The sequence below is a fragment of the Homarus americanus genome, unplaced genomic scaffold, assembly GCF_018991925.1.
Source record: "Homarus americanus isolate GMGI-L3 unplaced genomic scaffold, GMGI_Hamer_2.0 scaffold43308, whole genome shotgun sequence".
Classification (NCBI taxonomy): domain Eukaryota; kingdom Metazoa; phylum Arthropoda; class Malacostraca; order Decapoda; family Nephropidae; genus Homarus; species Homarus americanus.
Window position 1 is genome coordinate 645,069 of NW_024723555.1, and position 12,211 is coordinate 657,279.

The 12,211-nt window shown below is 46.8% G+C and overlaps 1 protein-coding gene across 1 annotated transcript in view; it reads left to right on the plus strand.

Moving 5' to 3' along the window:
* Positions 1 to 2,253: 2,253 nt before the first annotated feature.
* Positions 2,254 to 12,211, plus strand: part of LOC121863669 (zinc finger protein basonuclin-2-like) — a 29,976-nt gene continuing 20,018 nt past the window's right edge. The window contains exon 1 of the mRNA XM_042362420.1: positions 2,254 to 2,671. Within this exon, the coding sequence (XP_042218354.1) occupies positions 2,384 to 2,671 (288 nt within the window). The 5' untranslated portion in view covers positions 2,254 to 2,383. The remainder of the gene's footprint in view (positions 2,672 to 12,211) is intronic.

Genomic DNA, 12,211 nt, shown 5'->3' on the forward strand with positions numbered 1-12,211 from the left:
TAACAAACACCAACTTCAAGCACTTTCCTACGATTCCAAGGCCACAAACACCAGGAGATTGTGTGTGTGTGTGTGTGTGTGTGTGTGTGTGTGTGTGTGTGTGTGAACTTTATTTTTATTATTTTTATCTCCCCAATTATTCTTGCCTATTCAGTTCTTTAATTATCATTTTACTTCTCATTTCCTTATGTATTCTTTACTTCTTATTTCCTCATTTACATCAATTGGTAGTGGAGTTAAAGAGAAAATCTGGATATATTTAATAAATTGTACTAAAGGAATCTAATAGCACGTATAAAGATTCTAATAGCATATAATTATAGATTCTGATTCCATAAATAAAGATTCCAATAGTATATAAACAATATGACCATGGGATTCGAACCCACCTTCTTTAGCATCAGGATATAAGTGTTAGTTAAACGTGGGTTATATTACGCAGAATATTGGGTGTAGAACAGAATATTACTCATAAGATAATATTACTCATAAGAGACAGAATATTACTCATAAGGCAGAATATTACTCATAAGACATAATATTACTCATAAGAGACAGAATATTACTCATAAGAGACAGAATATTACTCATAAGACAGAATATTACTCATAAGATAATATTACTCATAAGAGACCGAATAATACTCACAGTACCCAGAAGAGTTAGAATATTTATCCCATGACACAATATCACCTGATAGAATATTACTCACAACAGGAAATAACAGTCATAAAAGTATTGCTCATAAGACAGTATATTACTCATAAAACGGAGAATATTACTCACATGGGCAAATATTACTCATAAAACGAAGAATATTACTCACAGGGGCAAATATTACTCATAAAATACATCATATTACCCCCCCATAAGATACAAAACATAAGTTGCCAGTCTGTATTGCTTTTCTAGTGAGCCGACAAAGGAGAGACCGGATATGGCAGGGCAACAGTAAGTGAGTCAATTCGTCACGTCGCTAGCAAGAAAATTATTGTTCCGTCTGAGAACGGCTTGAATACTGCAGTGTTTATCTCCGTTGGGGGCTGGAGATGGTGGGGGGGGGGAGGAGTTCTGGGGATTGATGGGGGAAGGAGGAGGAGGAGGTCTGGGGATTGAGGGAGGGAAGGAGGTGATGGGGGAGTTCTGGGGACTGAGGGAGGGTAGAGAGGAGGAGGAGATATGGGGAGTGAGGGAGTGAGGAAAGGATGGTGGGAGAGAGGAATAGAAGGTGATGGGGAAGGAATCAAGCTAGGAGGAAGGAAATGGGGATAGTGATGGGGAAATTAGTGAGGAGGAGTGAGGGATCCATAGAAGTACTTTAGTGATTTAGGGAAGGTATTAGAGATGAGCTGGGGAGGAAATGGGATATGGGGAATATTTTATGGGATATGGGTGTTTAATGGGAGGTGAGAAATGGTGCCTAAGTATGGGTATGTATATGAGAGTAGTAGTAACCTGTAGACATGGGAGGGACATGGGTGGGGGGGTGCCATGGGTGGGTGGGGGGTGCCATGGGTGTTGAGATAGGGATAATTGATGGGAAGGTGGTGATGGGTGTTAGGTGGGGGAGGATGGGGGTCATATAATTGGTGCGGGCGTGAGAGGGGAAGATGAGGGTGGGTCATGGGGTAGTAGGTGGGGGTGAGGAGCCAGGTGATGGGTATGTATGTATGTATGTATGTATGTATGTATGTACGCTTTTGTTTTGGTGGGTAAAGGTAGGAGTAACCCTTCCTCACATCCATCAGGTGTAAACAATGAAACAATGCCCCTTCGTCAGGATACCATCGAGGTTCTTCTTCGCCATAAGCTGTGTTGGGGGATGGGGGGGGGAGAGGGGTAGGTCCTCCTGGGTGTGGGATGGGCTGACGACTGGACAACAAGACTGCTATTATTACTTTGTCTTTTTTTTTTTACCTTTCAGTGTGTATCGGTTTTATTTGTTCTCGGGTTTTTGTTTATACTCTGTTGTTAGTCTCGGTGTTGACGGGCGATGGACAGGTTAATGATAAAGGTGGATGGACGGACGATGGAGAGGTTTGGATGGATAGATGAGAGAAAGATGACGCACAGATAGGTAGAAAGACTGAGTTGTTGTCATAATCCATCCATCCATCCATCCATCCATCCATCCATCCATCCATCCATCCGTTACCGTCCTATTGGATTATTAGTGTGTAGGTGTCAGTCTACCTGTACGTTGTTGTGTGTGTGTGTGTGTGTGTGTGTTCTACCTAGACCAAGCAGCTAACAGTGTCTCTCTCTTCCAGCACTGGAGAACCTGGGGTTTCGAGGCGTCTTCAGCGGTGGTCTGGGAGGAAGCTTCGGCGGTCTAAGTGCCAGCCTAGGCGCTGCTCTGTCCATAGGTAGTGACCGCGGGGGCATGGGCAGCGGGGGCGTGAGCGTCAGGGACTCCACCATCACCTCGGGCGTGAGCCTGATCGCCGATGTCAGGAGTGGGCGCGAGAAAGACTCCGGGCTGGAGCTGGTGAAGACGTCTCTGGTGTTGGACATCGCCTCCCTCATCCTGTACGGCTGCCAGGCGCTCCCCATCCGTCTCAAGATCCTCCTCGACCGTCTCTTCTCGGTCCTAACACACGAGGATGTCCTGCAGGTCCTACACGGCTTCGGCTGGACTTACGAGGATTACGCCAGAGGATACAAACTTCAGGTGAGTTATTGCCGGATGAAGGTCTTAGGAATGAGAGAGATTCCTTCACCCTGAGTAATGAATGAGTCACCTGTACCTGTGCACGGAGGGTTTCATTCATCTCTCTGTGTTATTCATTGTACACAATTCTATACTTTATTTTGTGGGGGGGGGGATCACCTGAAGATTAGCCCCCCAACATGTTTCACCTTAAGATTTACCACCGTATGGCTAACCTAACCTAACCTAACCTAACCTAACCTAACCTAAACCTTTCCTAAACCTCTTCCAGGTAGTAGCATTGATTTGTTTAACAGGTGAAATACAATGGGGTACTTCGTCATTGATATACTGGTAATTTCTCTCTGGTTGGGATCGAGTCATTTTACTAACAGCAAGACTCCACTCTAGATATCCAAGAACGAAACAAAACAACTTCGACACCTACCACCACCACTACCACTACTATTGCCACCACCACCACCACCACTACCACTACCATTGCCACCACCACCACTACCACTACCACTTCCATTACCACCACCACCACTACCACCACATACCACCACCACCACCAGCGAGCACTGAACCATTGAATTACTGAACAAACCATTGAACAAACCGCAGCTCTCCACCACAGTGTCGCCGCCTCTCTCTCCCACGTTTGACCTGGGATTCAACTCTCTCGAAACAATACTCGAGCCAAGCTACCCTCCCTCCCTCCCTCCCTCTCTCTCTCCCTTTGTTCCTCCCTACCTCCCTCCTTTCCCTCCCTCCCTCCTCCTCCTCTCTCCTCCTCCTCCCTTCAACTCTGGCCTCTGTCCTGCAACCATTGTTAAGTGAATTGGTTGTTAGGTAGCCAGTTAGAGAGAAGGGTGAGATATATAAAGAGAAGGATGAGAGATAGAGATACAAGAAGAGAAAAAGGGAAAGAGAGAGAATGACAGGGAGAGCGATATAGAGAGAGAGAGAGACAGAGACAGAATGAAAAAGAGAGAAATAGAGAGAGAAAGAAACACAGAGAAATACAGAAAGAAAGAGAGAGAGAGAGAGAGAGAGAGAGAGAGAGAGAGAGAGAGAGAGAGAGAGAGAGAGAGAGAGAGAGAGAGAGAGATACAAAATTAAATAAGAAGAAATAGAGAGAGAGAGAAAGAGAGAGAGCGAGAGATCTATCAAGGACGTGTAACTAAAACACCATCATAAGCTTAAGGTTAATTACAGGTATACAAGAGGTCCATGACCTATCTAATGAGTGAAATAAGAACAGTTTACTGATGTGGTTGACTCAAATACCAAACACTCTTATAACAAATAATTATTCCTTAGTGCATTACAATTAATCTTTGTGGTCAAGAAATAAATGAATTACAATGGCGATGTGAATACGACAATAAAAAGAATATTTGCTAATTAATTTACTCTGAAAATAAAAATAATTACATACCTGTGGGTCTTAATTAGGAATATTATTTTGATAAGAGTTAATGATGTTCTGAATTAAGAATTATGTAACTAACCAATCAGAATATTTGTTGGAATTTACGACCAATCACAACTAAGGAAATATTAGCAAATATGATCAACCAATAATAATCCAAGTAGTATGACACAACCAATCATAACTAAAGAAGTGACATACTGGCTTAATTACTAACACATTAATTACCAGTCAGAATCCCGGTAAAATGACACAACCAATCAAAACTGAGATAGCGACAGTTGAAATATTAACATATGTGACTGACCAATCAAAATCCCAGTAGATTTACCCGACCAGTCACAATGTCAGGAGTCAAGTGCTAATCAAAATGCTGGGAATTAAACGCCGAGAAATAGACTCCAGTGGGAAATTATCAATATGTGAGTTTTATTATCATGTTCTGGTGAAGCCTCAGGTGGGGGAGGGGGGGGAGGACGTGTGTAAGTGTAGGTAAACAGATAGATGTGTGTGTATGTATATAATAATAATAATAATAATTAACGGTATATTGAAAGCGCATGGCAGTCAAAAGGCTTATAATATACAGTTACATAATTGGGAAATGGGTCACTTGATTTACAAATATTATACAAGTAACATAAGTGATACAAATATGATAAATATAATATAATAACAAGGTGGGGAGAAGGTCATACTACAGGGCATTTCAACATAGTAACAGTGCAGAAAGGTAAGATTGACTGTGTGTGTGTGTGTGTGTGTGTGTGTGTGTGTGTGTGCGTGTGTGTGTGTGTGTGTGTGTGTGTGTGATAAAGAGACAAGAATAAAAGACATTGACACACAGAAAGATAATAATAATGATTAAACAAGACAGAGAAGAAAAACGTATTAAAGAAACACTTGAACATAACAATTAACTCATTCTCACCTTTCTTCTCTAACTTAACTTTCCAAATTAACAATACTTAAGTAAACCAAAACTGTAAATAAAACAAACTCATCTCAATACCTTCATAAATCTCAAGTTTAGAAACACACCAGAATTGCACTTCAAGAATCAGAGCGAAAAACTGCTTCTGTGATCACATCTTGAAGGTCACACTTGATGTAGCCCGCTTACCTGTCATGCGATCACTATTAAAATGATTAGCATTATCAAGGGGCAATTTCCCAACGGTAAGTCACTGTGTGTGTGTGTGTGTGTGTGTGTGTGTGTATGTGTGTGTGTGTGTGTGTGTGTGTGAGAGAGTTTGGTCTTACGAAACTGAAACACAAAACTGTTTATTTCCATCATCACACACACACACACACACAAGGTCGGTGTTCCTGAAGGTGTGATGCTGTGGATGACTCTTATTGACCACAGCAGGCGAAGTCGTTCAGGTAACCAGGTCGTATCTCTCTCTCTCTCTCTCTCTCTCTCTCTCTCTCTCTCTTCGTCCAGACCTCCTCCTCCTTCTCTCCATCTCCTCCTCTGACCTCTTCCTCCATCCCTCACATCTCCTCCTCCCCGCGGGGTGGTTCTGGCCTATCTGTGTCAAGTAAGTCGTCCATCACAGCTCAGTACGACCCCGGGACGAGGTGAGTGGTCATTTAAGATATGACTTACGCCACAAGTAGACTTGGTTGACTTGCTTTGTGAAATTGCAACCTTGGTGGATAATGGGTTGCCTGCCTCTACCCTGTGCTGTTCTCGTCTCCTTCTTGGTGGTGGTGGTGGTGAGTGATGGTGATCATGTCATGGGGGTTAGTGTGAAGAAAGCGGTGATGTCTGTCTGTCTGTCTGTCTGGATTGGTCTTTTTTTTTGTCTGATATCTTTCTCTTTGTCCGGCTCTCTCTCTGTCTGTTTGTTTGTTTGTTCGGTTTGTTTGTCTTAGTCAATTGATTAATACGTTTTGTGTTGGTTCTTGTCGCAGCTCTCTCTCTCTCTCTCTCTCTCTCTCTCTCCGTCACTGAGCTAATCAGCCTGGCTGCTAGGTGGTCGGGGTCGGCGAGAGCTGACGCCATTACCAATGCAAGAGCGGCACCGCTACCTAATTACAATGGTGCCACATCACCTTCCAGTACAATGGTGTCACATCACCTTCCAGTACAATGGTGCCACATCACCTTCCAGTACAATGGTGTTGCGTCACCTCCCAGTACAATGGTGCCACATCACCTTCCAGTACAATGGTGCCACATCACCTCCCAGTACAATGGTGCCACATCACCTTCCAGTACAATGGTGTTGCGTCACCTCCCAGTACAATGGTGCCACATCACCTTCCAGTACAATGGTGTTGCGTCACCTCCCAGTACAATGGTGCCACATCACTTTCCAGTACAATGGTGCCACATCACCTCCCAGTACAATGGTGCCACATCACCTTCCAGTACAATGGTGTTGCGTCACCTCGCAGTACAATGGTGCCACATCACCTTCCAGTACAATGGTGCCACATCACCTTCCAGTACAATGGTGTAGCGTCACCTCCCAGTACAATGGTGCCACATCACCTTCCAGTACAATGGTGTTGCGTCACCTCCCAGTACAATGGTGCCACATCACCTTCCAGTACAATGGTGCCACATCACCTCCCAGTACAATGGTGCCACATCACCTCCCAGTACAATAGTGCCACATTACCTTCCAGTACAATGGTGCCACATCACCTTCCAGTACAATGGTGTAGCGTCACCTCCCAGTACAATGGTGCCACATCACCTTCCAGTACAATGGTGCCACATCACCTCCCAGTACAATAGTGCCACATTACCTTCCAGTACAATGGTGCCACATCACCTTCCAGTACAATGGTGCCACATCACCTTCCAGTACAATGGTGCCACATCACCTCCCGGTACAATAGTGCCACATCACCTTCCAATACAATGGTGCTGCGTCACCTTCCAGTACAATGGTGCCACGTGTCAGTCCCCCACAGCAGTGCCACGTGTCAGGCCCCCTACAGCAGTGCCACGTGTCAGGCCCCCACAGCAGTGCCACGTGTCAGGCCCCAGCAGTGCCACGTGTCAGGCCCCCACAGCAGTGCCACGTGTAAGGCCCCCTACAGCAGTGCCACGTGTCAAGCCCCTACAGCAGTGCAGTCCAGGCCCCCTACAGCAGTGCCAGGCCCCCACAGCAGTGCCACGTGTCAGGCCCCACAGCAGTGCCACGTGTCAGGCCCCAGCAGTGCCACGCAGTGCCACGTGTCAGGCTCCAGTGCCAGCACAGCAGTGCCACGTGTCAGGCCCCTACAGCAGTGCAGTGTCCACGTGTCAGGCCCCACAGCAGTGCCACGTGTCAGGCCCTACAGCAGTGCCACGTGTCAGGCCCCCACAGCAGTGCACGTGTGCAGTGTGTGTCAGGCTCCTACAGCAGTGCCACGTGTCAGGCCCCTACAGCAGTGCCACGTGTCAGGCTGCAGGCCAGCAGTGCCACGTCAGTGCAGGCCCCCACAGCAGTGCCACAGCCCGTGTCAGGCAGTGCCACGTGTCAGGCCCCCCCAGCAGTGCCACGTCAGGCCACAGCAGTGCCGTGTCTACAGCAGTGCCACGCCCCTACAGCAGTGCCACCCCTGTCAGGCCCCCCTGCAGCACACAGTGTCAGGCCCCCTACAGCAGTGCCACGTGTCAGGCCCTACAGCAGTGCCACGTGTCAGGGCACGGCCCCCACACAGCAGTGCCCGTCAGGCCCCCTACAGCAGTGCCACGTGTCAGGCCCCCTACAGCAGTGCCACGTCAGGCCCCACAGTGCCACGTACAGCAGTGCCACGTGTCAGGCCCCCTACAGCAGTGCCACGTGTCAGGCCCCCAGCAGTGCCACGTGTCAGCTCCAGTGCCCCCCTTGGTGTTATATGTATCTTCCCCAAACAGAGATGAGTAGTACCACCCTCCCCACCCTCCTCCCCTCCTCTACCCTTTCCCCTCTCCCCCCTCCTCTTTCCACCACTTTCTTCCCTCCCCACCTCTATCCCTCCCCTTCGTCTCCTCCCCCAACCCCACCGCTTCCTCTCCCTACCTCATCTCCTCCCCCACCTCGTCCTCCCCTGCCCTCCGTACAGTTGGCAGCAGTGATCGAGGTAGGTGAATAATACCGTCGTGACCAAGGTGTGAAGTTTGACAAACATTAATAAAAGGCGTCCAGGTATCACGTGACTACCACACCTGCGGGCGACGGCCATACTAGTTAGTGACTTACGATCTCTCCTCCCCCTTCCCCTCCCCTCCCACAGGCGCGCTCCACCCTCATACCAGCTGTCTTTTCAAGCTCAATCCACTACAGCTGTCCCTCTACCCCTGATACCAGCTGTCACTTGAGAGCTACCCAGACCAACTGTCATTGAGTACTACTAACTTTTAGATCAGTTGTTCCTAAAGCACTATCAGCACCTTCTGGAATCACAGCCACACACACACACATCAAAAGACTCTTGATGTCAACCCAGAAGTGATGTTTATGGAATTTATACACACTGAATATAATAAGAAATATAACTCAAAGTTTATATATATCCAAGAGTACGAATTATGTTACGACACACACACACACACACACACACACACACACACACACACACACACACACACACACACACACACACACACACACACACTTTCACCTGCATATTTATTCTCTCTACACATATGTATGTACTATAATGGGGGGTCGTCAACTCAGGGAGGGGGGAGGGGGGAGACTGTGAGTGGTGGTAGGGGTTTGAGAGAGAGAGAGAGAGAAGAGAACAACGAGAGAAAGAGACAGACAGATGGACGGAAGAATGGAGGGAAGGGTGGAATGGGGGATAGATAGATGGATAGAAGGGGGGATAGATGGAGGGGTGGATGGATGGAGGGGTAGAAGGAGGGAGGGGTAGGTGGAGGGAGGGAGACGCGGGGTACACTGTGGTTAGCCCTCCTGCATCATCATTACCTCCTGATCACAGACAAGGTAGCGTGCAAAGGAGAACGTTGTCGACTCACTGTCTTAGCGCGAGGTTTTCTCAGCTACTCCTCCCGGACGCTGAGCTCTGGGTAGGACTTCCCTGAGCGAAAACTGCTGAGAAGAAGAGGAAGAAGGAGGAGGAGGATGAGGAGGAGGAGGGAACACACCAACTGACTGGAGAGACTTACTTGACTGTCTCTGACTGGCTGAACGTTGAAAAGACTGGAAAAGTGACGTCTAAACTTTCTTTAAAGTACCACTCAGGAATATGTCTAATTTCTACTGGGTTCTGTAAGAGAAAAATAATAATGGAAAAGAAAATAGATTACACACACACACACACACACACACACACACACACACACACACACACACACACACACACACACACACACACACACACACACACACACACACACACACCTCGGGCTGCACCACCGTTGTAAGACACCATTTTTTCTTCACATAGACTCTGTCATTCTCAGAACTGTATTATATTTCTCATATTTTTTTCTCATATAAATTGCCGATGGCTTGTGACGTCATCATTCTATTAATAGCAATATTATCTTGTTCTTCTTGGAATCCATCAGATGGAGTCTCTCAAATAGTCTCAAGATCACACAGTCTCTCAGATAGTCTCAAGATCACACAGTCTCTCAGATAGCCTCAAGATCACACAGTCTCAGATAGTCTCAAGATCACACAATCTCTCAGATAGTCTCAAGATCACACAGTCTCTCAGATAGTCTCAAGATCACACAGTCTCTCAGATAGTCTCAAGATCACACAGACACTCACAAGATCACATAAAGTCTCTCAAGATCACATAGAGTCTCTCAATATCACATAAAATCTCTCAAGATCATAAGGAGTCTCTCTTAAGATCACACCGAATCAAAACACCACATTGAGATCAGAATTTTCATTCCTATTTATCAGATTATTGTAAAAAGAGCCAAGGTGGACGGGACGATTCTGCTACTCCCTTCACTCGTTCTGGTCGCTGGTCAACTCTCGCTCCACCAATACTCGTTTAAAACTCGTGTAATGTGAGTTAATAAGCGTTCCCGGTGTCGTAAACCACGGAACTGCCACTCTATCTGCCTAACACTCACCGGGGACCCACTCTCTATTTTTTTTTGGGGGGGGGGGATGGGTGGGGGTGGGGGGTGAGGGGAGGGGATGGTGTGGGGTGGGAGAGGGATGTAGGGGGAGTAGGGGTGTGTGTGTGGGGTGGGAGAGGTAGGTGGGGAGGGTGTGTGTGTGTGTGGGGTGGGAGAGGGGTGGGGTGGGGAGTAGGGGTGTGTGTGTGGGGTGGGAGAGGGGTGTAGGTGGGGAGAGGGGTGTGGGGTGGGGAGTAGGGGTGTGTGTGGGGTGGGAGGGATGTGGTGGGGAGTAGGGTGTGGGTGGGGTGGGAGGGGTGTGGGTGGGGAGTAGGGTGTGTGTGTGTGTGGGTGGGAGAGGGGTGTAGGTGGGGAGTAGGGGTGTGGGTGGGGAGTAGGGTGGGGGTGGGGTGGGGAGAGGGATGTAGGTGGGGAGTAGGGGTGTGGGTGGGGTGGGGAGAGGATGTGGGTGGGGGAGTAGGGTGTGTGTGTGTGTGGGTGGGAGAGGGGTGTAGGTGGGAGTAGGTGTGTGGGTGGGGGAGTAGGGTGTGGGTGAGGGATGCAGGTGGGGAGTAGGGGTGTGTGGGTGGGAGAGGGATGTAGGTGGGGAGTAGGTGTGGGTGGAGAGGGATGTAGGTGGGGAGTAGGGTGTGTGGTGGGAGAGAAGGGGATGGTAGGGGATGTGGGTGTAAGGGGAGGAGGGGAGAAAAGTTGGAACCCTCAAGAATCTTTCGCAAAACGAGTGTGTGTTATCTCTCTACCTGTATTGAAATATCACCTATATAAGCTCTACCTTTATCTTAATTGTCTCACCTGGTGTATTGATTGGTTTGTAAAGACATGAATTTATTCTATTTTATTTTAGTTATTTATTTTTTTAGTCTTTGATATAGGAAAATGTGTTTTGCTTTTCAATTTAATTAGTTTTTTTTGTGGTATAATTGTTACGTCTCCTTACTTGCCTTTGTTTACATTTTTAACATTTATCGTATCATCATCATCATCATCATCATCATCATCATCATCATCATCATCATCATCATCCAGGACCGTCGGCTGCAGTGCACATTATACGCGAGTCTCATCAACACCCACCATTCATCATATATACGTAACGATCTACCTACCTACCTGTCCTATATCTAATTACGGGCATTTACCTGGTCACCTGTTGGTTATACCGTATGTATCATCAAATGTTAATCTAGGAATCTGAATTTGTATGTAAATATAGACAGTCAGTCATTACCTCATATACTAGTTTATATACACGTAAATAAACAAGATATTTTTATTTGACATTAACAACCACGAGAACTTAATATTTTAGCGTTCTTAAAAGGTTTAAATTTTGACCTATAAATATGTATGTGTATATTTTTTTAACACTATATCGAAGAGGGTAAGACGTATGCTCTCAACACCACGCCCAGGTGACAGTCGTATGTTATCTGAGGGAGGAAATGATCGTGTGTACTGTAGCACCCGGTCAGCCTCTGAAGATGAGGTTAGGTTAGGTTACTATTGTGGAGGTCTGAGGAAGAATTGGTTGATGATACCTTACTATCGTTACTGCTGTTGCTGTTTCTACTGTTGTTATCGATACTGTTGGTGTTGTTGATATCTTTACCGCTGTTATCGCTCTTACTGTTGTTGTTGACATCTCTGCTACTGTTAACACATTTGCTACTGTTCCTGATATCTTTGCTGCTGTTACCGCTACTACTGCTGTTATTGGTGTTTTTCTCCTCTTTACTCTTTCTTTCCTGCTGTTCCTTCCTCCTCATCTCCTCTTTACTCTTTCTTTCCTGCTGTTCCTTCCTCCTCATCTCCTCCTTTACTCTTCCTTCCCTGTTGTTCCTTCCTCCTCATCTCCTGCTTTACTCTTCCTTCCCTAATGTTCCTTCGTCCTCATCTCCTCCTTTACTCTTCCTTCCCTAATGTTCCTTCGTCCTTATCTTCCGTTTCGTCTTCAGCGTCCGAAAGACAAAGAGACACGGTACAAATTCATCATAGCCAAGTAATTACGAGGGACGCGGCGGAGTGTTGGGTCAGGTGCCGGTGGCCTTCTGCTGTATAAGACACA